Source organism: Syngnathus typhle, linkage group LG9, assembly GCF_033458585.1.
Source record: "Syngnathus typhle isolate RoL2023-S1 ecotype Sweden linkage group LG9, RoL_Styp_1.0, whole genome shotgun sequence".
NCBI lineage: Eukaryota > Metazoa > Chordata > Actinopteri > Syngnathiformes > Syngnathidae > Syngnathus > Syngnathus typhle.
The window spans coordinates 5289130-5316162 of record NC_083746.1 but is presented as its reverse complement, the minus strand read 5'-3'; the positions used below and the strand labels follow the sequence as shown (position 1 = coordinate 5316162).

Below are 27033 nucleotides of genomic sequence, written 5' to 3'. Positions count from 1 at the left end.
ATGTGTGCCCTGACCCTCAAAGCCAATCTGACCAAAGTATTACAGTACTTTGATATGTTGAATAAAAGAAAACTGCACACTGGGTTGTTGTCCGTTTTTTCCTAAATGGATAGAGGAGAAAAAAACGACTCGTGTTTTATCTGCTATGTCTTTCTTTTCAACACAAAAGAGTCACAGAGTTATGGAAAAAGTGCGTCATCTGCAAAACTATAACGGGGCAACTGATGACCTTCTAGATCCGAGAAGTCATCTGTCTTGGGGTGGGGCTGTTCACTGACCAGCACATAAGTGGGAAATATGAGTTCCATTCCGCCAGAGGGATGCACACACTGAGTGAGTGTGTATATGTTTGCGTGTGCGAGTGTTGCGTGTAACTGAGAAGCTTGAGCATAGAGGTGGTAGACACCCCCTCCCCCATCCCCAGCCAAACGCACCTTATTTAGGCCAGCGAGGAGACAGTTTAGTCTGGAGGCAGCTGAAGGCCGCAGGAATCAAACCCGCCGCCTGCAGATGTTCATGCAAATGGATTCATTCGTCAATGCTTTGCAATACTATCCCTCACAATTCAATAAGTAACTTCCAGGCCAATGGCGGAGCTAGGATGTGAAAAATGTGATGAAACATGTTTTTGCTGTGGTAGAGGCCACTTGGAAAATCTTCACGCATAAAATGCTCCCATAATATTACAGCTCCAAGTTCATGAAAGTACTTTGAGGGTTGGCTTTGCAGTGACACCCAAGCTAAATATCTCACAGAATGAATTTCCACTCTGGTCCATGTTGGCCAAAAACTACATCTGGGACCAAGCCTACCCAAAACACACAAGACAAAGATGGGAACAAATAGAGATGGAATTTGTATTTTTCTTGCTGTGTCCTCGAAGTATATCGCTACTGGATCTGGCACACAAACACTAACGGTAAGTTACGGGGATAATGATTTAATGAGAGTGCATAAGAGGACTGACTCAGCTAAACAACATTAGACTGGCTCCAGTTCCAACAAGTTCTAAAGACTCACCTCACCTTGCTTTTCAGACAAACAACCTGAACTTAAAGCAAACGTGAACTCGACCCCCAGAATCACTTCGGATGAATTCTGATGGAACAAAATAGCCTTGCCCTGTTAAAAATAACAGATCGAGAGATCGATAGATAGATAGATTTGATCACAAAAATTGGTTGTCACAAAAATGCATGCCTGGAAATGAAATGACAATTATCCATTTAAAACCCTTTTTTGCTTCCCCAGCTAACTTAGCTTAGCATAGCTTATGCCAAAGCACGTCTTTTATCAAACCCATCGCTTGCAGTGATCAAGTGCGAAATGGCGTGACCATTGTGGGAAATTTGTACAAAAAAAGACCTGTCGAGTGTGACAATAGCGAGTGAATCAGCCCTTATCTTCACTGCCAGTGAAGCAATGGAGCAGCCATTAATGGCCGTGAGAGGCACTTGAGCCGCCAAAAGAGTGCGACAACGGGCTCTCTCTTATATGAATATTTTTATGAAGATGTTTACTTTGAAGTGAGTATAGTGTTAAAACACAGTAGCCTAAATCTCAAGTGTTATTGCAAAGATTATTATTTACATATTTTTACTCATCAGAAATGTCTATCCATGCCAGCTGCATATAGTACTCGGCAGAAAAATTAAAATTAAACAAGATACAATAAATCTGTGTAGCGACCAGAGGTGGGAGTACATGCAAGTCACAAGCGAGCCTCAAGTCGTAGCCTTCAAGTTTTGAGAAGAACCCATAGAAAAGCTGACAGAGCTATATTTTGAGGGTTGGTATATACTAACACATGGTGGCGCTGTAGCCACACAAGAGATGATAACTCTTCGTGACACGCTACCCACACGCACTTTCCATCTCCTCCAGCGTCAGAAGCTCATCGCGGTTTGTTTTGGAGCCGTTTCACGTGCACGGGCATGTGTGGCGAAACCCAAAAGGTATACGGCCAGAGAACACAGCCACTGTTCCAGACCTGCTTCCACTCCTGCACATGCTAAAACAACACCTCAGCTCCACCGTTCAGGCTCAGCAACTTTTATATATCGTTTAGACACTCAAAAGACAAACTATGAAGCTGCGATTAAAATATTTCTTTACAGAGCCGCAAGGACCTGCAGATGTTCTTTTTGGCCCATTTTGAGTTTTGGAAGGAACATCAGGCTGGACAGCTTTAATGTTGACAGAGTAGAACAAATAATTATGCTGACAAAGGCGACGTTCAGGCCCAACAATGCAATTTTCCGCCAACTAGTGTCGCAACTATGTATCTGCATTTGGTCAATAAATCCTTCAGATATCTTAAATTATGCCTGCGGATATGGGAAAGGTAGAGTGCTCAGTTTTTTTTTTTCTTAGCAATATTAAGTAGAACCACTCTGAAACGATATTTCATGATTGTACACTTTAAAACATCAAGCACAGCTTTTCGAGAACACAAACTGGTGGCCCGAACCAGGTTTACAGGTAGACTGATGGATCTACAACTTCTAAGCAGTAGGTTAGATCGCTAACTAGGCTAACAAAACCATCGGGGCCTAACCTTGGTGGTCCAGCTCTATGGAGTAAAAACATAAAAACATTGGCAATTGGGTCTTTAATATTGATGAAATATTTTAGTCGATTCCAGTGAGCATAGTCCGAAAGAGGCCTGATTCCCAGCTGCACAACCTGCTCCTGGTTCTCCATACGGGCCAAAAGACATCAACTCAGACAAAAAGAGTGAGAATGAGAGGGAGAGAGAGAGAGAGAGAAAGAGGGGGAGGCTTGGCGAGAGTGGAGAGGAAAAACACAGAGGGGAAAAATAAAAAAGAATAAAAAAAAAAAAGATAGAAATGAGACCCAATTTTCCAAGGGGAGAGAGCAGCCAGGACGCTGCTCCATCTGTCTGGAATTAGGTTCCGTTTGGAAAAGCCAACTAAACCCTCAGCGTGTTCTTGCCCACGCTCAACACGACGTCACGGCCAACACCGATGGACACGATGAGTGGAATGTCTTCTGGACTAACAACGTGATAACACCCCTCACCTCTGGAAGTTGGAACCCAACAAACTTGAATATTGCATTACTTTACTTTCAAAACGCTTAAGTCCATACAACATAAGAATCAATTGAATTGTTTGGTTTGTTGACCGAGTTCAATAAACAGAAATGACGGAAGAGGTCCTCATCTGGATACTCCATTTCTTGTGTGTCATGTGCACACACAAACAAGACTTTGCATTGTCCCGCCAGAATCCTGTTTCAACAATAAACACACACAAAAAACGCAACGGGACACACACACACACTCACAATGCGAGCACGCAGACACACATACACACGCTCACGTTTTAAGTCCAAGGACAAAGAAAAAACACGCAGCTGTTATGGCAGTCACGTGTGGCCTGACGTGTACAACAATGACACACGATTACATCACCCTCGTGTGATCTGAGCTTGCGTTGTGTTTTGAAATCCAATTTTGCCGCCACATTGAATCCCACCTGAAAGAAGGTCACGTGAATATAAAATATAACAATTCTTCTTCTTGTTAGGTTTGTTTGGTTCTTACAGTTTCCTCCGAGTTGAGAATTGAATATGGCGATACGAATCAGAACAGTTAGGGTTCAAACGGAAAGGGTTCCGGGGAACACCTGCAAGTGTACAGTAGAATCTCAAGATTCACTTTTTACTCCTAAATATACCTTTGAAAATAGAAACAATCTTTGTTTAGTTCAAGTTGTTGTTATCTAAGGAAAATAATAATAAAAAAAACACAAACGCAAAAAAAAAAAGATGAAAATGTGACTGAATCTGCAGCGTATGGATATCTTTTGTTATCATGTAAAATACTGTCAGAACAAGGGGAAGGACTTGATAACTAGTTTTTTGTGCTCAATGCATTTGTATCAAAAGACAAAAATGACCAGATTAATTTTTTTCCTCTTGTGCTGATCTATTTTGTACGTGTTTAGCATTTTTTCCAGGTATTATCTAAATTTGTTTTTTTCCTCCATCATCCATCAAAAGTAAAAACCGAAATTAAGCCGTGGAAAGCTTTCCTATCATCCGGATTTAATATCTGCTCTTCCTTCACACCCTCTCTTTCGGCCTCACCCCTGGGATGAAGAGGAATTTCCTGAGAGGAGGAGAAACGACTTTTCCACACGGGAGAGACGTGGACGCAAACAGAGAAAGAGAGTGACAGACATAAAAACGTCAGTGTTACGACCACCAGAGGAGCCCTCGAAACCAGCGTGCACCGCTGTCCCGTGAATGCGTCGCTGCCACAGGAAGTACCCCATCGGTCATGGGACTAGGAGAGCAGATGTTTCATTCCCAAAGCGGGCTTCAAAATGCCTCGGAGGTCAACCGAGTGGTTCGGTCAAATGAACTAGATATTTTGTAGAGAATCAAATGAGTCGGATAATGCATCTGTATGACCTCGCTGCTTAATTGTCATTTAACACATATTCACGCCACCCAGCACCGTGCACTGTCATCGAGCAGCCTTGCTACTAAAATAGTAGGGCAGCGAGGATTTTTATACTCCACTTAACTTGGAACACTACTGGGACTGGGTTATGCCCCACTTTACCAGAGCTCGGGGATTCCTGTCTGGCCGAATTATTCCACATCACCTCCGATGGATCAAGTTGGCCCAGTACGAGCAACTATACACTTATTGTAACGTTCCTTGTAAACCACAAACATTTTCAACAGGACAATTTGTTTTGCATTTTTCCATTCCTTTCACAAGTAACTGAACTGCTGTGTTTTAAATCAGCAGAAAGAGCCTTGTCTTTCTCCATAGCGCATATAAATTGTGATTTGCGTCATAATGTGGAACGATCTTAGGTTATTTACCTTAAATGACTCACTTGGGAAACTAAAAATCAAATCTGTCTGGAATTGAAATATATCAATTATTTGCCGACATTCATTCAACATTACACACTCAACTAAACATGCTTTCTCTACCGCATCAATTTTAAGTTGAAACAACACCATTGACTACTAGATGATAGAGACACTAACTTTAAAGCACTCCTGTCAGATCAACTCCTTTTGAGATGATGATAACCACAAAGAGCACTTTGACATTCCAGGTTGAAATGTCATGCAACACATTATGTGGTCTGAAGAAATGAGTAGTTGGTTTTCAGTTGGTTTTGTTTATGGGTTTTGTGAGTTTGTGCGGGTAGCAGGTATGAATTTGGTGGTTTCTTTTTTTTTTTTAAAAAACAAAACAATCGTGATAATATTAACTGCCTTCAAACAATTCGGTTGACACAGGCGGAGAAAATTCATCACCAGATTAATTTGTGCCGCCCACTAATTCAAACTTTGTGCCGGTATTATGATACTTGCTGCTCTGCCTTGCAGAAAGAAGTCACTGGTCCCAAAAATTTCATAACTGTGCAAACAAACAGGGGTGCGATGCTGTGATCTGTTGTCACATAATTATATTTTGATTTATTTTGTAGCTAGGCGGTTGGTACAACATGGTACCACATGCATTTGATGTCTCGAGGCAAGCTTTATGTTTTGATGGGTGTCGTAATATTTTTTTTTTTTTTGCAACGATGGGTGGGGCATGGGCCAAGGAAGCAACCATTACATATTTGGTGCAGATCCAGGAAATTCCTTTCCCTCTTGTTATCAATTGCACGATAAGGCCTTTTTCTCAACATGGACCTAAATTTCTTCATAAACAAGGCATGAATCTTCATGACAAGATTCATACATACATGAGGAGTGTATGGTTTTAGGTGTACTTTGACGCAGCTCTGCAGTCTATATTACCCCTTCAGATCCAAATACACGGCTGCTGACTCCTAATGTTGACGTCACACCGAGACTCTGCATCTATAATATATCGCACCACAGTTCACATGTGTAAGCCATTGCAATGACAACTGTAAGGGGGTCAAGGGGGGTTCGAGGGAGGAAGGGGTCGCACGCCCATACGTGCGTCATGCTTCACGCGTGCCACGCCTTGCTCGTGTCCGCCCCTCCACGCTTGGCTTGGCCCCCACGGGCTGAGACAGCAGAGCCAAAACAGGCCGGCTGCAGAGGCGCTGTCAACCGGTTGCGGCTCCCCGGCGAGCCTGCGCATCCGAAGCCACTGTGTGCGTGTACCGCAAGGCCTTGCGGCGTTTTGGGCAACGGTGCCTGGTATAACATGGGTTGTATGGAACGTTGACATCATGGGATGGAAAGAAGGTCTCCATTTATCGCCCCCATCCTTTTCAGCACCCGCTCCTCGTTTTAACATGCATAATGCGTGCACGGAGGACGCGGTATCACATGCAGCCACTAATAGGATTAATTAGCTTTTTTCTTTTTTCCCCCCCAACCAACAGATGTTATTTAAAGGAACTGTGTCAATTCTGGCGCAGGGTGAAAGGAGACAGATTCGTTGCGGGGAGTTTAATTGGATTGAAAAAGGGAGGCGAGAGAGCGAGGGAGAGAACAACGAACATTGACACAGATGCGGTAAGGTGAGCAAGGATTCGGCTACTTACCGTGCAGATTTGAGCCCAGATTTAAGGAGCCAAAGCCTGCAGGAGACGAGCGGTGGGAACTCCGCAGGAAAAGGGCCGAGGCTTCTGCCGGTTTAGTTCCCGGTTTTTACCGACTCCTCTTCCCACCAGGCAGACCCCGTTTTCCCCCCTTAGCCGCTTGCCACACTGACTTGTCTGACTGGAGACCCGAACGCCGCTGAAGCCGAGGGCAAGCTAGCGGTTAAGCTTATGTGCGCGACTTCTGGGTACTGATTTCAAAGTAAAAATAATGACAAACTCCTTAGCAGAAATTACGGGATTCGAGGGGCGAGGAAATGTAGCTAATATTACTTTTGACTTGATAACCCCCCACATACGGCAAAAAATGCTGCAATCTTGAATTTGATCCTGTAGCCTTGGCAATATATATGTCACAGCTTTTAATTTTGACGAATCCCCCCCCCCCCTGATTCGCGAGAGCAATTTACGTCATTCTTTTGTACAGAGGCGTGGTGCAGTTTATAAACTTTGTTTGTCCAAGGCCTTTTTTAAAAAGAAATAAAAAATATATATATTTTATTTTGAAGCGGAAATTTCCCACTTCCGATGTATCAAGCGTGGCTTTCACCCACCCCATTCATGTCTCAACACCGGATCCTGGTGGTAGTGGAAAGGGGGTTTATCCACTACCACTGTTCTGCGCGTTCACGGCCATTTCCTGTCCTGCTCCATACTGAAATCAGCCCTGCTCATTCTATTCTTTTCTATTCTATTCTAGTTACCGTTATTCCAAAAGCTATCCCAAAATTCACTGGTGTCTCTAATAGTTTCTTTTCATATTAAAGCCTGACCTCTAGTGGTGGCCTGTGCTAAATGCTGATGCAGGATTACTTGCATTTGGCATCTCGGTTCAATATCTTTGGGGCTCGAGTATTTAGCCTCAATTTGCAATAATTTACAACAAAAAAACATTTCACTTTTAACAGCAACAGTGCTTCCCAAAATTTCCGTGATTTTGGAATGCATTTTAATGTGAGAGTCTAACAAAAATAACACCCACCCCTTTCTCTTCAAAATACATTCTGTCCAAACTTTTTATTTGTCGTACTTAAAAGGTACAAATAAAACTACGTAGACATGTGCATGTGACATGAAAAGGAACAAAAAAGGACAATCTAAACAGGTGTTTCTACATATTGTACACATTGTAACATTCTACAAGCACGTGAGGAATAAGGTATGTACAACTCGGCAATACGGGTGAATGTGAGTCACAGTTCAGTTAGGTGCATTTGCTTTTGAAGACAAATTTTAAAAACCATTGAATGAAATAATCAACATGATAGCATTTTGGTAAAACATTAATTAGGCTATTTTTATAAAAGTGTGCAAGAGGGTCGGTCAACAGTTCACGGTGCGCTCAGGGACGCTCATTGATGGGGGTGAGGCGGCTCTGCATCTCAAACATGACTCGCCTCATCAGAACCGCCAGGTGCTCGTGGATGTCCGACAGCTGCTGAGGCGAGCAGTCGCTCAGATGGGGCGGCGCCACGGCACAGTCGAGGGCATCCAGTCGGGCCTGGAGACCCGGTTCCTCGGGGACTCCAGACCCACTTGGGTCTGACGTTACCTTACACTGCTCTTCATTCAACTTGGCCGGAGCAGAAGGCTCATCGGTCAATTCTGTGGCTGGAAACAGATGTTGGGGGAAAGAAATCTGCATCTCAAACATGAACAAAAACAAACGTGTTGGTATCTCAACAGTTGCGTACACACCTAAAACGTCAGCGGGTTTCTCATCTTCATCTTGGTTTGGCTTTATGCTCGTCTCCTCTGGCTCAGAGGTCATCATTTCCATCTCGACAAAACTCTTCAGCTCGTCTACACCTCGGCCTTTTCTCTGGAGGGGCATTGGTCACGCAAGTCACCTCTTGTAGGTCGAAATAAAAGAGCAAAATGATCCAAATACCTGCTGCTCGTAGGACTTGAGGGCGTTCTTGACATTGGAAATTTTAGGCGAGTGAATGGGGAGAGTCTTAATTTCACTGGGAGTGAGGGCACTGAGGTCGCCGACCGTTTTGATGTTGCGCGCTCGCACGAGCTGCCCAAACCCACGGGACCTGCGAGGGTGACAACAACTGCGCTCAGGACCGAATGTGGATGTTTAAAAATACTAAAAAAATGATCATGCAGTAGGCAGCAAAGAGACTCAAGTCAAGTGATGCACGTGCCCATGCATAAAGGCGATTGAGTGGTGCACCTCATCTGTACTCACCAAATACTGGATGAGATCTGAGGCAGCACCGCTTCGATGGGTGCGCCACATCCGACCAGGGAGGGATAGATGCAGTTTTTGGAAACGGGCTGACGCTCTTGACACATTTTGGAAATCTTGGAGACAAGTTGCAAAAAGTTCAAGGTATTTTTCTCTCAGCAAAAATGTCACTGAGTTTTAATCGGTGCACATACCAGGCATTTCTTGGAGCTCCTGAAATTCGGACTGTGAAGATTCCTGGGACTCATGGGCAGCGTACCCTTTGTTGGAGTCGTGACAAACTAAAATGAGGGTGGGTTGCAAATTAAATCCCATTCAGAAAAGTACAAACTTTTACGAATCGTTGAGTTCAAACTGGTTGTTAGCATTTGTACTTTAGGCTGGAGCAGGTTGGCAACTTTGGCTCTTTTGGGAGAGCTTGTTCTGACAGCGGGACTACGGCGATCAATGTCGTCAGCAGTCTCCTGACGTTGAATGGGATTGGCAAAAGACACGCGTCTGGACTGCAAAGTGAGATGGCTTTGTTAGGCTGACATTTAAAAAAAAATAATAATAAATTCTAATTGATAAATTGTCACCAACCTTGACGATGGGTGATGGAGTCTCCTCCTCCACAGGTCTCTTCTGGCCTTTTTTGAGAATGCTCATTGAGGGGGAGGCTGAAGGCGACCAGGTTCCTTTGGCCCTATTACTGCACGGGCTCTGGACCAAATCCGGCATCAACTCAGCCTCAAGGTCCTTCAGCTTTGCTGGAGAATCCTGGAAGATAGCACTCCCTGTTGATTCAGCGATACAATCTTTTCCTTCTGGATTGTCGTTTGTGTTTGACATCTGGATTCGCTCTTCAACTTGGAATTCCCCTAAAGGTACATTGTCATCTTTAACATCCTCATGTAGAGATTCACCATCTTCTAAGATCTGGATTAATGTCTTCTCAATATTTGTGGTCGAACACTCCGCAGCTTTTAAAAGCTCATCTACGATTCTTGAACACTCTTCTTGCTTTTGTTCAAGTGCGCAACTCTGAGTTTTTTCCTCTGGATCAACTGAGTCTTTTTCGTTAACCGAATTACACAGCTTTGTAGGTTCAACTACCATATCTGTGGTCTCCTCAGATGAGAACTCCGAGACCTGTAGCTTGTCTTTTGCCTCGTCAGGGTGAGTCTGTGTGTCCGCAGCAAATACCTCCAAAGACAAGTTCTCCTGACTCTCCTCAGCGGCAGTCTCTTCTGGTTCCAACATTTTAGATGATTCCAAGTCTCCAGTGTCACTCTCTGGTGGAGAAGCAGACTTTACTTGAGTTCGAGAGATTCGTGGCCTGCCCTTCCTTTTGGGCATCTCTGGTGGTTCAGAAACGGTTGGATCTTGGGTTTTGGGGGAATTCTCTTGTGCTTTTAACAATTCTGGATCCCCAGAGTTCTTCTTGGTGACAATAAGGTCCATGTCAGCTGTGCCAGTGGCGAGACTTGGTGATGTCCCTTGGGATTTCTGTCCCTTTGCAGAATATTTTTCTTTGGCCTCTGACAGTTCAGATCCTAATGACTCTGTGCTGTCTGCAAACACTCTGGAAGATCTTCGTCTTGATCCCCTGCCTTGAGGAGTCTCTAGGGATTCTGTAACATCTAAAGACTGGGAGCTTTCTGGCGTGGAATTGGCACTAGACTCGGACCGATTCTCGGTTACCTTTCTCCTTCTTGCCCGACCTTTATTTTCCGCTGGACTATTTGCTTGAGAAGGAGACTTACTCTGCTTTCTGGATAAGGCCTTTGGTATACTCTTACCCTCTGCTACCTCTGGAGATGTGTTACTTTGTGGAAGATTAATGGATGCTGGCGTAATCTCTTGTGAATCTTGACTAAATTCAGCTTCAGGCTCATCTTTGGTGACTTCATCCCGATTGCCAAGAATGCATGGTGCTGCTTCTTGGATTTTGTCATTAGTAAAAGAAGCAATTTCATGAGAATCTTTTTCCAGTTTGATCCCCAGTTCTACTGGTTCAATTTCTTGCGATGGGCCATCAGTTCCAGCTATTTGAGAACCTGACTTATGTTCATCTGTTTTCGTTTGGTCAACGGACAAAACTTTTGACTTCCGCCTCGATATTTTTGGAGGTCTGCCACGTTTTCGCGGTCTCTGGCTTCCAGTATCAGACCCAATGTCTGATTGTGAATCTGGTTGAGTGGACATTGGTTGCAGGTTTAACTCATCAGATTCTGATAAGGATTTAGACGTTCTCTTCATTTTTCCCCGTGTCTGCCTTTCAGTATCATACTCAGGGACTGACTCCAAGGCAATTTGACTGGATACGTTCCCAGACATCATCTCTGGATTCATAGGATCATCCTCCTTAGACTCCAATAATGGCTTGATAGGCAGGTCATGTTGCACCTCTGATTCTTGATTGACGTGACCGTGTGCTTTTAAGTCGGTTTGACTTTTCTCCGATATCTGACTGTCTTCTTTAGACTCCAATAGAGAACCGGAAAGTCGGTCACGATTTTGCTGTGACTGGTTTTCAGAATCAGCCAGGGTGTCTGATTGAATGGACATTTTTGCAGACCTTGAGGCAGGCTTAAGATCACCTCCTTTGGGATCCTCCAAACCATTGAAAGACTGGCTGCAATCTTCCTGTGAGTTGCCTTCGGAATCAACCAAACTGTCTGGAGATATGTCTGTTTGACTTGAGAGTTTCTCAAGCTGTTCTGTCCCGCCCTGAACTTCCTCTTTAGGCTTTAATACGCATTTGCTAAGACTACCTCGCTTTCGCCGTCCCCGTCTATCTAAATTAGAAGGTGTGACTGATTGCAGGTCACACTGACTGGACTCGGTCTCAGATACGGGCAGGTCCGTTTGACTTGATTCTTGCGATCTAGATCTTCTCTTTTTATTTTCAGCTTCAGTGAGGAGATTCCCTGTATTGCTGTACAGCCTGACCTTGTGTCGTTGACCTCGAGACTTAGTCTGACTTGTGACACTGCTGTTACGCTGAGACCTCAGCTGTATTTTACGACTTTCTTCTTCACTGGCCACCTTGCTTCGCGTATTGGGTCTGTTCTGTGGTGTGCTCGAGTCAAGTGGACTTTCTCCTGGGAGTAGATGTTTACCGTGCTTGCGGTGTCTCGGCTCAGCCGGAGAGGTGAACGACTCGGAAAACTGAGAATCATTCCCAGTGTCTTGAGAATCCTCTTCTAGATTTGAACTTCTCATGTCATCCGATGCAGAAGACACTGTATTCTCCAAGATGACATTTTCAGTCTGAGTGTCAGGGATGACGTCATCAACTTCTGATTCGTTACTAGTAAGCCTTTCAGAGAGTCTTATAGGCTGAAATTTTCTCTCAGTGTCTATTATGGGCCTTTGCGGTGACTCTTGAGGGCCACTCGCTGGATACTTTGATAGTGCTTCTGAGGATGGCTGAGAATTTTGTTCAGTGGGTTTCTGGGAGGCCTTCGGGGAGGGAGTGTTTGAGTCCAGGCTACCAGAGGTTTTCACAAGAGTACCTGTGAAGAAGGATGCAGAACTGGGGCTCGCAGGCTTTCCTTCATTATATTTTTCCAAGGTAATGAAAGATTGACGACGACTGCCACTACTGGACTGGGGTGTTCCAGAAATTAAATCTGAAGAGCTTGACATATTAGGACTGATGTGTTTTTCATCTTCATCTTCTCTGACATCTTCCTCCATGGAAATATCCATTGACTCTGGTATGATTTCTTGTTCCTCCGTCGCTGACTCACTTTCCAAGGCTTTCAGGGTGGCAAAGTCTCGAGTTTCCTTTAGACGAGCGTCAGGATCTCCGTTTGTCTCCTGAGACGTCTGTAAGCGAACATAGCTGGCATGATTATATAGTTTTAAGGAGCTTGAAAAAGTTGTAATCAAAGAATATTGGATTAAAAAAATTATTGGTTGAATGTTTCTTTACCTCAGCTGAAGCCTCCTTGGCAACTTTGTTGCCGTCTTCAGATGTTAAATGACTCCTACGGAGAAAAAAAGAAAATCTTCAAGTTGTGCTTTGTTTCATGTCAAACATTGAATTTAGTACTTACAAAGAGTCTTCTTGGCTCTGCGTGTACTGCGTGAATGCTGTAGCATCCAAAGAGGCATCAAGGTTGTTGTACATGGCAGGTATGTCAACCCTACGTCACAAAGAGTATACATCAATAGTTCATTTTATTTTTTTAAGTAAGCCTTTGTGACAATTACGTGGGATCCAATGACATCCAATCAATGACAAGCTATACCTTTTAGTCCTTTTAACTTCTTTCTGGTGTTCTGTTAAAACTCTCTCCTTTGGTTCAGGTGGAATGAAGACAAAATCAACAGAGGCCTCCTCGTCCAGGACTTTCCTACAAAGAGCCTTGGGAGAGCCAAAGTCCAGTTTTGTCTGCCAAAGGAAATGTGGAAATCCTCAAACAAAAGGCGGGAAGGAAGCTTAGGCGCAGCAACTTCAGATTTGATTCAAGACTTACAGAAACTGGTTTGGAGGTCCTCGGCGAGCTTTGGTCACTTAGCTCAGCCGTCTCTACCAGCAAAGAGTCCCTCTTCCCAGTGGAGACAACTGGCACACCACTAAGTTTGATTTCTAACTGGGAACTCTCGCTCTGAAGAAACAAACGGCATGTAAGAGAAACACTAAGAGAGAAGAGTAAAAGAGTCAAAAATCTATGATAACTCACGGTAAACTGTCCACTGAGCTCTTCAGCCACATTGACAGTCTCAAAGCCAGGAAGAATGATGGGAATCTTTTGCTTCACTTGACTGAGAACTGGTCTGTGAAGAAATACCGTAAACACAAATTTCATTTTCCTGGACCAACCCTCGGCTAATAATGGTTCTAGAGTAAACTCTAATGATGATGGACAGATGATAATATGAGGCGGTAGTTTCTACCTGAGCTCATCCGGGTAGATCAGGCCTACTGCGTTAGCAAAAGTGGAATTCCAGAAGTGGGTGACAGCTGTGCGGTGCTGCTTGTTCTTGTGTAGGAACAGCACACAGAGCAAGGGTGAAAGCAGAGCCAGGAGGTCATCGTCATTGGCTAAGTTGGAGCGGCTCTGAATGCAGACCAAGACCTCACTCAGGAGCTTCTCCATCTGCAGAAGGCAAAACGTTTATTCTACTAATTACATTTACAAATGAGCTAAAGAGAACCTACTTTGCCGAGAATCTGCGTTGTAAATCTGGGTGGCTCGCAGGTTGCTTGCTTGTAGAGAACAACGAGAGGCGGAATGAGGACGCTCAAAGCCTCCTTGACAGCGTTAGCTGTGACAAGGTTGGTGAAGAGGGTTGACAAGACAGAGAGCAGCGCCATGCCCGTGGTTTCTGATGGCACATCCTCCCCTGCCAGGTAAACATCCAAACACCGAACAAGCAGTGAATGAAAGGTGAAGAGATTGCCAAGAGCCTTGCTTCGCTTCCTGGTCCAGTTTACTGGAGTGTGAGGAGCTGCAGGAAGAGAAAGCAGAGATTAGCTAATTGAACCAGTTTGCTATTAGAGGAAAAAGGTTTGGCCAAGTACATTTCCATTGACTTGCCTGTCTGACTATGAGTTGCAACATGTTTAGCCAGTTTTGTAAAAAATAAATAAAATTTAAAAAAAAGTATTTGCACCATGTGGCGATCAGTTTGGTGATTTTTAATAATAATATATTTTTTTTAATAATAGTCTGAAAATCCTGATCATATACAGTCTAAAAATAAATGGACTTACACTTGAGTTTTTGCTGGAACTGTGGCGTATAGGGAGAGAAGTCCACACATTCCACGATGACTTGAAGCATGCATGCAAAAGCTGTCAGCGTGGCTGGAACCTGAAGCAAAAGAAAAAAAACAACAATGGTTTTTAAAAGGGTATAACAAAGTCCCCTCCACACACTGTGAATTAGTTGCCAAGCAGAGGGGACAAAGCAAATCGAACACCATGACCTTTGCACAAAATGTTTTGATTCTATGGAATAATTCAGTTGTATGTTTGGTCAATCCGCGCATGTCAAAATGATTTGTTCCTCTCAAAAGTGGATGATGATGATGGTACGATTAGTCTTACTGTCAGGGCATCTCGATCCAGCTTGGCGGCCATTTTGACACAGAGTTCCTCACAGCAGATGTTTTCTTCTGCGGTAACCACCAGAGCCGAACAGCGTGCGAACACCTTGTACAGTTTGGACCAAGAAGACAGCATGGACTTAAGGGCCACCTGTAAAGAGGGGAGTCCAATTTACAACACACTCAATAGACCTGCTGAATTCACATTTGCGTTAGCAAACCTGTTGCTCAGGTGAGCCACTCAGCAGGTAAGTGACGGGGAACATCAGGGCTGAGTGCATGGCGCTGAAGTTGTGCTCCAAAGCGTCTCCTTGGTTGACTTCGTTAGACTACGAGATTAGCAGTTTTATTTATGATATACATATTCAAGGAAAATCGCTTCCTTGGTGCTGAGTGGCCATGAGACCACCATGGAGGCAGAAAACCAACCTGCGTGATTGTGTCTGTGAGCGGAGTGACCACAACGCTCCACATCCTCGATAGGTGCTCCTTGCTCTGCAAGGAGGAGGTATTGCGGGCAATGGCGCCTAACACTGCCTCCGCGAATGCTAGTGGGGAGGTGGGGCCCGACAGGCTGCATCCCACCAGTGTCTGGAAGCAATGATAAAACCTGCAAAGAAAACAAACAATGTTCCCTGCTGAAAAACAAAAGTATCCATCCACCATTCAAAGCAAACAAATTCTCACCTGGCGTCTTCGATGTAGGACGCCAACATGTTGCTGTCCAAGAGGAGAAGAATGAGGAAGAGTGCTGGTGTTCCCTATGGAGAAACAAGTGCAAGTTGTGTCTAAAATGGCACTGGTGAAGGAAAAGGAGGGCCTTAAGCTTACATTCAGCACATCCATCTTGCCCACTTGGTAGGAGGCAGAGCCGAGGACGCGCGAAGGCATGCCTTTGACGGTGCTCTCCAAGAGAACCTGAAGGAAAACAAGTAAATACAGTGAACACCTGTTCTTTTGCTATGAACATGTACTTTTTCATTTTCCCCTATCACCTATTCATGGAATCTCAGTAGGTTTCTCCGCTAGTTTCGTAACTTCTCAATTCACGACAAGATGGGTCAAAAGTACTGGCTAATGGAAAAGTAGCAATTGGTGTCGAGGAAGTCTGTTGACGCAATACCAGCTGTCAGAGCTAAGTTTAGCCCAGGTTGTTAAGAAGAGTCTGACAAAGAGTCTTCGCCACGAGTGCCAAGATAAAATAAAGTGCCAGACATTTAGTTTTAAAGGGTAGTTTAACTGAAAAATGTCATTTACAATATTATTGCGTATTGTACTTGTGAAATTTGAATGAATCATTTGTGGAAATTCGCCAATTGCCCGAGAATAGTCAGTTGGTTCAATTTGTCGTGATTTCTTTTGAACGGTTCCTCTTCAGTTCTTTTGTTATTCAATTTGCACGACCGGCTTTACCTAATGCTCATGTGATTTCAGTTTCCTGACCCTGCTTTGAAAGCCCATCCCTTAGTTGAAGAGAAACATGGCGACAGTCCTACCAGCACTTTGTCTGCAGGAAGCGTTTCTGAGCAAACAATGTTCTGCAGAGCTTGAAGCGTAAGGGTCAGAACCTCGCTGCCGTTTCGATCTTTCTTACTTCCTACAGACACAAAGCCATCAGCGACAAACCATTAGCAAACACAAACAAGCCCCTACTACAGATTCACATGACTGATAAACAACGGGCGTCATCATTGGGGAAGAACCCCTCAGTGGTTGTTTCTCATCAAAGGTGTACAAGCAACTGAATGCTCAGACTTAAACTGATGACAGTGGCAATGAGTCGGGCAGGAGGCAGGGGGCGTGGTCTCTCTAGCCGCCTCCGTAATGATCTAAGACCCTGACCCAATCGGGAGTACTCTATGTGGCACCATGTGGGAAGGAACTATGGCTTCAAGAACCATCCTCGTAGTGTGCGGGCCACAATGGCATTGATAAAGACATGAATCAGGAATATCTTTAAATAAAAATAAAAAATTCACAGAATAGGGAGGTTGCGGTTGAACTTTTTTAAAAAAAAAAATTTAACACTAGTATTTTGGTGTCAAGATTTGAATGGCCCTGGGCACGCACTTTGGACACCCCTGACAGAATAAAAAAAAAAAAGAATCAACGCAATATACACATATGTACAGTTTTCTCCGACACTAACTGCTGTTTACAAAGAACCAAGTACTTACCAGACTCGATGGTCAGCGTGACGTAATGTACAAGATGATCCCATAAAAGTGCCAAAAGAGCATCTGTGGAAATATTGAAAGTCGGAAAAACTTTAGAAGACATGTCAATTTGTGAAAAAGCAACTGACGATTTCGGTTACTAAATCACAGGTTACAGCCAGCTTTTAGGACGTGGGGGCTCGTCCAGGATTTGAACCCCGGACCGCTCATACCCAAAGCGAGAAACTTATCATGAGTCGCACCTGGAGCATCCTTGCCGATGTGTTTGAAGCCATCTTTGATATTGGAGATGAGCACAGCAGCATGCTTGCTGAAAGAGGACGTAGCACTCAAGAGCGGATGTCTCAAAGGCTCTAGAACCACACAAAACGTATATATATATATATAGGGGTATAGGGGGCTCCTACTACTCCATTCAAAATTTCAAGTAATACAGTTGTCGAGGTAAAGTGGAGCACTCACCGAGGGTAAGGGCCATCTTATTCTCGGTCGCCGTGGCAACTACCTCAGGACCCAGGAAGTAGTGGAGCAGCATTTCCAGGCCCAGCAACTTGATGGCGGGGAAGGAGGAGGCGAGCTGCATGCTGGAGTTCAAGTTTAATCGTGATGCATTGGGCGTCAGGCTGGTGAAGGCCTGTGGGCCTGCTGGGACAAACAAAAATACTGGCAATGATCATAGCCATTCAAAAAAAAGTACAATGTCGTGACATTCAGACAAATTGTTCTTGGAGTCAATATCAAATACATGATAGACAATTTGGTGGATTTTTGCACCCCTACTAATTGTGTTTGTCAAAGAGGCCTAATCTAATTGGTTTGGGAAAGTACCAGATTTGGGCGTGTTGGGCGTTGCGATGCCATTTTGACCTTTGGCAGGGGTGGCTGGTGCCAAGTGGCCTTCAGAGCCAATGGTGCACTGTAGCAATGGGAGTGACACCTGAGGTGAAAGAAACCAGTTATTACTACTTTTAAAGACGCATGGATTCTAATGAAATCATAAAAGCTTGAGGAAAAACATAAACAAGCTCATTTACCAAATCAAAGTGGGGCGACAAATTGGGGCCAAGTTGGACCACAAGGTACCACCAAACCTCCACCTTGGTAAGCATCAGAGCTTCGGTACGGATATTGATCGACATGAGGGGCTGCATGAGAAGCTTCATGCGCTTTGCACTGCAAAGGATGTCTTTAAGAAAAAGAACAATGCAGTTAGAGAAGCTCAAGCGCAACTGGGAAGGGGCGCAATTTACCTGGATTAAGAGCAAAGTTATCGATCAAACTCTTCCAGGCGATGAAGGCGATTTTCTTGACGGTGGGAGAGGAGCTGCGAAAGCCCAGCTCCTCCAGATGAAGCAATGAGTTGATAAAGGGACCTCCTCGATGGAGCAGCTGAAGAGCAAACACGAGGGTTTCCAATCATCATTAATAAACGATCGTTACTAAGACATGCATAAATCTTCAACAAGTACAACTATTCACTCGCACACGTAAGTACCGAATTTAAATTATTAGGAAGACCCGTAAAATGCAGCTACAAGAATCATATGTATAGCATTAAAAAAAAAACAAGCGTACCTTCCCTAGAAGTTTGACAAATAATGGCCAGAGCTTGAGGACATTCATTTCATTTTTGGTCATGAAAAGCTTCTGTAGCTCTGGAATTAGTTTCTGTGAAGAAAGAAAAAATAGCCATTTTATCATTAAGATTAGCTTTAACTTCCAGATGATGGTTACCCACTGTGGACATCAAGGGCTCGACGATGGCAGCTACTTCCGTCTGTTTTTGCAGCAGCAAAGGCAGGCCCATCTCCATGGCAGCTGCCGCCCGCAGGCGCACCTTGGATGCTGAGTGCACCACCAGGGGGATGATGAGCTTGGCCCAGCACACTGCCAATTCGCCCATCTGAGCTGGAACCTGATCCAGCAACCTACGGGCATCAGGAAATTGAATGATCAAAACAATGAAAACTTTTCTTGGTGGAATTAAAGCACACCTGTGGCAGAGGAGCATGTCACCTGAGTGAGAAAAATCCATGTGCATGATTTTTTTTTTTTTGCATGGTACTGAATCGACCAGTGCAGTATTGACTTCCGGTACCTAATGACCCTCACCCAACTCTAAGTTTGTCATATTATTCAGTTTTGTTGGAATTACTCTTTTGATTCTCAAAGCCATGGAAGCAAAATACAGCAAGTATGGCAATACACGGGATATTTTAAGCCATGCAACATAAAGATTAAGGGGTGAATTTTTGATACAATACAAGACACGGCCTTTAAAAGCAGACCGACTAAGACCTGGTTAACTGCACCCCCTGTTAGCTGAGATAAAGCAAAAAAATTCTCTACACCCTAAGTAATAATGAAATGGATGAAAAGGTATGAGAACAATAAGTTACCTGATGACTACATTCAAAGCCTCATGTTCCATGACGACTGACTGCACTTCGCCTTTTCTCCAAACACTCTCCAGGGTGCTGAGTATGGAGGCCACCTGAGCACATCATAAACACAATACTATATACAGTGCCTGGCCGGAAAGCAGCACCATTGTTCTGATCCGTTCTCACCTTTTTGCCAACCATATCGGCAGGGAAGTTCTGTTTGGAGATAACCCATAACGCTCTGGTGCAAGTGTTTTTCTCCGCCGACTTGGCCACCACGGAGCAAAGTGCGGATAGGATTTCTGAGGTGAAGGTTTCTGGGAAAACAGGAATATACAATGATGCCTTGACTTACAGGTATCATTTGTTCTGTGACCGCACTGATTACTAAAAGTACTAAAACACATCTGGATTCAGCTCTCCCTAGTGAAATAAACGCATCAGGGATGGTTGTGGCCTTAGTTTGTAGAAATCTGAATGCTCAACATTTAACCAGTTTAAAAAAAAATCAAAAATCAAACGGACACACACAACTGAACGTACCAGACACTCCACTGACGACATGCGAATGGTAGACACAAAATCCCAAAGCTTGTAGGGCAGCTTGGCTCAGCTCAGCATGCGGACTGCTAACATGACTCTGCAGACGACATCAGCGGTTCGCTAGGAAGCGTCGTTGACAAAAAGGTGAGCTTTTTCTCTTTCAAATAAAGACTTACCAAGATGGCGTTACCCAAGCGAGAAAAGTGCTTTGTGACGCCAGGAAGAAACTGACGGCCTTCGTCTCCACTGAGCCGACTGCAAAATAATAAATAAATACAAATGTATTTTTGGGGTGCGTTGGTAAACTTGATGAAGAACTCAATGAGACCTACTTGGCAATGGTGAGGTAGGCGTCAGTCTGCTCGGGGCGTCCAGCGGTGCTGTCCTCCAGACATTCCAGCAAAGGGGCAATGCTGAAGCTGCTTGGAGGCTCCGCCGACGCCATCATTGTTACTTGCCGTCGCACGGCCTACATGAAGAAGATGGGGCGAAAATCATTTTGGAGGAAGATGAGATTTACTCACAATGTTAGACTAGGCATCTTCGGCACATGTCATTAGCTAGGTAGCTTGACCGTTATCTTGCTTTCACTGGCTTCTATGACATTCTTTGCTTGTAGGAGTTGATCTCAGTTACGACTGCATGGTTATCACACAGGCTAGGCCGAGCAAGAGTAGTATAAGACTAGGGACCTTGGAGGTGTCTTATTTCACAATCTCGCACAGAAGGCTCCACAGCTGTGTCTCAATCTTTCTGGCATACATTAAATAGTAAAACCGAGAAGGCGGCCTGATAAAGAACCGAGACAAAACATACAAACTAGTGACACTTAATATTGCTGTATTTTATTATTAAATTTACATTTAGGGGGGCAGTCTGAAGCTCTGTATCGTCGTAAACTAATATTCTCAAAATAATAGTTTGCATAGTGCTTCGTCAGCTTGACCTGACACTTCCTTCCTTTTAATTAAAATAAGAGTGTTTGCTGGTCAGTATTGGCAACATCCCTTATAAGTTACTTTGAAATTAACTTGTGTGTTCACATGTTATTTGGTCAGCACGTATGTAGTACTTAGCACCAAACTAATTTAACAATATATGCAGATATCAGATATTTGGAAGAAGCTGCAGATGTCCGATTCCGCCTTGACCCATATTTTCTGCTGTGCCACTTGATACCAAAATACATTTTCATTTGTCTTACACTTACCTTGCTGTACAAACGAAACGTAAGCCATACTTTCTTTTCAAACGTACTTTTGTTTTAGACTTCTTGTCAACAAATTTTTATCCTAACGTGGAGGACAGTACTTGATGGCTTTCATTCGTGAAAAAATAGACACGATTCTAAACATCGACACGTCTCACCCGCATTGAAAACAAACTCAAGACTTGTTTTAGGGCGCACATAAAAGAAAACTCAGAAATAAAATAGATACCTCAGATTTCAAGGAGATGATGTCGTCACTATATCCAGCGCTGTGAATGAAGTCACAAATATCAAGTCACTTGACTTTACAGATGTTGCGATAAAGAATGAGGAAAACATATCCATGTTAATTAGCTCGCGCAAGTTAGCGCTGATAGCAAGCACGCGACAAACAAGCTCCTGCTTGAGTCAAGCAACTTGACTCACTACAACTGTCGTGTTTTAAAAAACACAAATGCACACCCAATACGAAGGAAAGGGGGGGGAAGCTAACACAGTCGATCACAACACTCGTCTGGAAGAGACGCCACACAAGGAGCATTGGAACCACTGCTCACCTCGGGCTCCAGACGCTACGTTAGCCGCAAAAATGACGCACCCCACAAGTCAGCAAGGAGAAGCGTCCGGCCACTTCGAGGTTTAGGCGTCGGAATTGCTTGAAGTGTCAGCTCGTTAAATTCACGGACAAACAGCCTCCCCCGCTTACATTTAAACTATACAGCGCCGTGTTGTCCTATTCTCCCGCGAAATAGCTGGCGCCAAAGAAACACGCATACGTCGAAATTACCTTTGACCTCAAATGTCATATCCCGTCCGGCCCCTTTTTACCTTTTAAGGAGTTGGCGTGTTACTCAGACTTTTCAATGCAACAATTTCTTTTTTTTTTTCATTTCACGTATATATATTAATACAGTACTACCACAGTTTAGTACGCATTTTATTATATATTTTATTGATTTCATTAATTGGGAATGACATTGGCTTACATCTCAAACCAAGAAGCACTCACAACGCAATGTTAGAAAAGGGAATGTAAAGACACCCTTATAAAGCAGAACTATGTCTTTAATAATCAAGATTCAATTATTAAAGACGAGGATGTTGGTCAGTGAAAATAGTCAGTGTAATTCTGTGACAGTGCAGATGCATTCATGGCAAAGTATTGTAACTGGAAGCCCCCAGCAGTGACTGAAGCATCCGAGAGGAACTTCAGCGTCATCACGTTTCCTGTGAGACAAAACATCAGACAAACATTTGATACATTTTTCTATACAGGTTATCTTCTTTAATCAAGGCCAGATGTAAGACTCGAACCCTGAACCTCAAAAGTGTCAGCCACAAGTGGTAGTAACCATCCCTGCACCGTGTCGCCTAATTTTTATTTTTTTTGTTGGAAATCCAGTAGAAAAAATCTGCTCACCTGTGCTGATGATGTCGTCGGGCAAATAATCACCACAAAACCTAAAAAAAAAAAAATCAAGGTGATATAATGTCCCTGAACAGTTGACTCTGATCACCCCGTGACCTCTCACCTTCCAACAAAGCCGGACACGTCGTCATAACTGTCATAGACCTCCAGGTAGTCCGCCAAGCACGCCGTGTCGTCCTCCACATCAAACTCCACAAAGTGAAGAAGGATCCTCTGACCAAAACGCACTCGGATGTGCCAGGAGCAGATTTGGTCATCTTGATATTCGTCTGGAAATCCAGGAGACTGGATGAGCCTCTGCTGGTTGGTCAAAACGCCGCCACACTCCTTGGCTGGAAGAGATCAAATAAAACAATTGGACACCGCTTAAAAGAACAACTGCCATAGTGAATCAATTATTAAAGTGGAAAATGTGAAAAAGTGGAATTTTAATGACATGAAATTAAGAAATTAACGTTTTAGTTTGTTATTGACGTACAAAACATTCCATTTTCTGATGAAATGCTAACAAAAGCCATATTTGATCCTTTCTTCTCGTAAGTGTTTCAATGACAAATCCTCGAGGCAAACAGATGGTCGACAGTCATGATTATTTTAAATGCTCCTCTGTGGACATCTTACCCATGGATGCCGTAACGTCATCCAGGTTTAGCCTGAAAGTAACAGCGACAAGTCACAGGGAGGAAACCAGACTGTGGTTTTGATTCTAGATTCTGTCGTCACATCCTGGAGTGATTAAGCTCCCTTGTGTGTTTGACATGGAGCAGGAGCAGTCTGCAGGACTTGGATGACTGGTCTTTAAGTGTGGTTACCCGCCACCACCACCATCATCATCACCACCACTGGAAGCCATGACAAACCTTCCGATTGCTCAATGATACAAGATGATTTCAACATGAAGCCGGATTTTGATCTCCACAAACCTATATAGCTAATTTAGTGCAAGATGTGAGTTTTAAAATGGATTTGCAGAAGCATTATGGACGTCTCCCAGACAGATAAAGCAGTGGTGTAAAAATGTGTGGTCACATGGATGAAAAAAAAATGCTTTCTTAGCATCATATTTGTTGTTTTTCAGTTGATTGTTTTGTTTTTGTTGCCTTTATCGTGAGTATGGTTTCAGTTATTGACTGTGTTGGCATACAATACTACATTATTGCACTTTCACAACGGTTTTCGCCATAATAAAGCACTTTACTAAAACATATAACTTCGTAAAATTCACAACATATTGTGTGGTGAAAAACTATTTGCTGTCTTCTGAAATTCTTTTTCTTTTTTTATAATTTCTACACTTTAACATTTGAGTATCAAACAAATGTTAAAGATTGAGTTAATGATGAAAACTTTTATTCAAATTTTTGTGTTTGACAAATATTTAAATTTGTTTGATGGTGGTAAATATTTGTAAAAAAAAACATTAAAAAAAAAAGAAAGAAAGGAAAACTGAAGGGGGGGAAACCACTTTTTCACATTACTATAAGTCCGACTAAGGTCAAAGTTCTGCCTTTGCAATGTACTGGTAGTCTAACACATGACTTAAACAGCCATTTATGATCCTAAATGAAGATTTTTGGATGTTGAAAGCCCAACTTAAACAAATTCAGGGAGAATATGCAAACACCACACAAAAAAACAAAAAAAGCCAGTTTATCTTGCCGAGTCCAACCACAGGTTACTTCTACTTCCCATTATTTATAGCTTCAAAAACTTTAGCGTCATACTCACAGCTTGGGTTGTAGCAGTACACGTCCCATCTCTCGCTTTTGTTGAGCCTGTAGCCGTAGTCGACGATGCCCACCCTTCCAAAGCCGCAGTTAGAACCGGCTTTGACGATGGGGTAGCCAACGCGCCCTTTATCAAACCATCCTGCAGCGCACACGTGGAAACCTAAACGAGACAGATTCCAGTGTCTCAATTGCGTAATTATTTCCTCCGTTCAACAACCCACGGTCTCTCCCTTAACATGAGAAAAGTCTCCTAATGACCATCGTGAGACTTTTTTTTGATGGGTTGTTTTGGTTTCCCGTATTTTTGAAGGCAGTGTGGCCGTTAACAAAGAGCAGAGCCCTGACAAAACCGGCCTGATAAATTGGAGACCTCCTGCTTAGATTGCTGAAGGGGAAAATCTACTCGAGCTGCTGACAGGTGATTACTACTTGTGGGGGTTGTGACACCCGAGAGGAAAATGCCTGGACTTAGGCCCAGTACCATTGGAGAAGTGATGTCACCCAACCAAGGCAATGCTAACACTCTTTTACAATACACCGGGGACGTCTTCATAATTGGGCGTCAGGCAAGAGCAATCAAAATGTCAGATTAAAATTAATGTTCCAAGCGTAGTTTTGTTCTGACCTCAAGTTGAGAAGAACATACAGTAACCATCAGAGGAAAGAGTTTTGTGTGCTTATTGACGAATGTGAAGTTTTGCAGATTTATCAGGGGATTAAATAATTCTCAGTATGCAAAAACAGACCTATTTGCCGAGCAGCCTCCAGTTCGTCGTAAGTGGCAAGTCTCCCGCCTTCGTACTTGCACACGGCTTTAGCCTCCTTGTACGTCATTTGGTATCTTCCTTTGCGTGACTCCCGGTGGTAAACTCCAGCTGCTTGTTCTATCAAAGAGAGACCAACCCCGGCTGAAATTATTGATCATTTATCAATCGTTTATTCATACCATGATGTAAGACCAAGACAATTTAGAGAACCCAACGTACAATTGTCAGTTCATTTGAAGACAATTCCTAATTGTCAATGAGCCTAAAATGTTTTCTGACAATTGATCATGATCGTTCTTTTAACCTCGTGCACCGTAAAGCGTATATTGGGAAAGAATGTATTCAGTTTGGAAAAAAAAAAAGACCTTTCTGTTTTCATCAACATTAAAGGCAATCTTTCAGGAAAGAAATGGCCATCTGAACAGAACACATTCAGGAACGGGAATTTGAATTGAACCAATTAGGGAACTCAATGTCTTTTGTCTGACAGAGAAAAAAAAACAATATCTTGGAAAGAAAAGCCTGCAGCCTTCTCTGATTCTGTTTTGGCTTCACGCATGCATGACTACAAGACATGCTGCTTATGATAAGCTACGCTCATAATATTCCCTGCTGTAGCTGTTGGTCAGTTATTTCTTCTTCTTCTTTGTTTAGTCATTCTGGAATTACCTTGCATGAGGTCACAGACTGGCACAGACTGTGCTGCCATTTTACTAATTACTTCCATTCATGCAGTTAAGTGTCTCTTTGAAGATAGCTTCACATGCTTGGCCCAAAAACAAAAGAACATTCAGTACACCTGCATGCACAATACAAGAACTGCCTTCATTTTTTGATTGGTACTACGACATATTCTCAGTTCACTAAGTAACGTTCATTATTGTGGCTTTAACTGTTCGGAAAAATAGCTTTTAATATTTTTCCCATTTATGCGGTACAATGCGGTAAGAAAAGAGAAACAGCTTAGGCCATATGGTTAACAGTCGAAAATATCAGTAAGCCCCGTACAAAGTCACTAGTTCGTTCTTTGCATCTTCTTTCCAATGAAAAATGACAAAAACCATATTTACCCAGCCATATGGAGTTGTGAAATATGCCGTTCCTGTAGCCCCATGCGTGTGCTTCTCTGAGAAGCAAGCTAAGCGTCCACAAGACAGCCAAGAGGCGCATCATGCAAGCTGTTGTCCAGATGTGCGTGTTGTATGAGGGGACCCCCTCAGCTTGAATTGCCGGCCCCTATTTATGTGGCCCTTGGATAGGAGGAAGGAGGAGGAGTAAGATAGTGATGATGAGGAGGTGGAGGGGGTGGGGGGAGTGACTTCAGCAAAGGGTGATTCAATGTTGGCATGGCCAACACTTGCAAAAGAGACACTCACCTAATATCAAGTCCAACAACTTCCAAGTCTTGCTCAACTGCTGGACTGCAAATATATTCACTGAAACAAATAAAAAAAAAACAGTTATAACCTCTCTTTATTATGCAGTCATTTTATACAGTACCTATCAAGTAGAACGTACTCTTACTGTCTATCAAGTGGTAATAAAATGATAGCAGAACTTAATAAACCATATTAAACTAGTCATAAGGATCATCATAAAGCGATACTTAAAACTCTAAACGGATTATGGTTTGTACTGTGCCGTGATTTTAACGCAAATGAGGAATGGCAATACAATTGGCAAGGAAAAAGCTACGTTCCATTCCACAACTGCGCACAAAGTCTAGCAAAATAGCAAAAAGAAATACTCCATCCAATTTTGTACTAGACTTGCGCTCAGAACAAAAATAAGTCCTATAATGTTTAATTGTGCTTTGTTTAATGAGTCAGGTTTACAGTTCTGTTGAGTGGGACAAATAAATAGCGGAAGGCACTTTTGGAGACCTTATTTGGAGAACTGAGTTTGTAATTGAACAGAACAGGAAATGTTTTAAGGAGTATTTTAAAAGCACTTGAGGAGTAATTTCATTT

General features: G+C 43.2%; 3 protein-coding genes across 6 annotated transcripts in view; all 3 read right to left on the bottom strand.

The window, feature by feature from the left end:
- raph1a (Ras association (RalGDS/AF-6) and pleckstrin homology domains 1a) overlaps positions 1–6732 on the bottom strand; it is a 30190-nt gene extending 23458 nt beyond the window's left edge. For both annotated transcript variants that reach the window (XM_061287161.1, XM_061287162.1), the window contains exon 1: positions 6525–6732. The gene's annotated coding sequence lies outside the window, so the exon portion shown is untranslated. The remainder of the gene's footprint in view (positions 1–6524) is intronic.
- An 847-nt stretch (positions 6733–7579) lies between these two features.
- On the bottom strand, positions 7580–21932 carry rif1 (replication timing regulatory factor 1). 3 transcript variants are annotated; one of them, XM_061286759.1, is made up of 36 exons: positions 21695–21932; positions 21367–21406; positions 20260–20396; positions 20104–20182; positions 19928–20024; positions 19571–19701; positions 19400–19494; positions 18739–18928; positions 18576–18668; positions 18251–18389; positions 18035–18186; positions 17829–17937; positions 17463–17645; positions 17243–17353; positions 17001–17063; positions 16320–16420; positions 15655–15741; positions 15511–15584; positions 15253–15433; positions 15045–15152; positions 14825–14974; positions 14489–14588; positions 13934–14223; positions 13669–13871; positions 13455–13548; positions 13248–13379; positions 13020–13162; positions 12825–12914; positions 12701–12755; positions 9361–12594; positions 9153–9281; positions 8973–9059; positions 8779–8894; positions 8473–8623; positions 8280–8403; positions 7580–8192 (listed from the first exon to the last, which is right to left on the bottom strand). In XM_061286759.1, exons 3-36 carry the CDS (start codon positions 20373–20375, stop codon positions 7924–7926), a joined length of 7476 nt encoding a protein of 2491 aa, XP_061142743.1. In that variant the 5' UTR covers positions 20376–20396; positions 21367–21406; positions 21695–21932; the 3' UTR covers positions 7580–7923. The 3 variants fall into 3 exon arrangements, with proteins under 3 accessions (XP_061142743.1, XP_061142745.1, XP_061142744.1); XM_061286761.1 differs by having other exon boundaries at positions 17463–17642; XM_061286760.1 differs by having other exon boundaries at positions 21736–21932.
- Positions 21933–22061: 129 nt separating this feature from the next.
- Positions 22062–26297, bottom strand: tnfaip6 (tumor necrosis factor, alpha-induced protein 6). Its single transcript, XM_061286762.1, has 6 exons — positions 26134–26297; positions 25043–25180; positions 24295–24456; positions 22670–22898; positions 22558–22598; positions 22062–22364 (listed from the first exon to the last, which is right to left on the bottom strand). Exons 1-6 carry the CDS (start codon positions 26234–26236, stop codon positions 22243–22245), a joined length of 795 nt encoding a protein of 264 aa, XP_061142746.1. The 5' UTR covers positions 26237–26297; the 3' UTR covers positions 22062–22242.
- Positions 26298–27033: the final 736 nt, after the last annotated feature.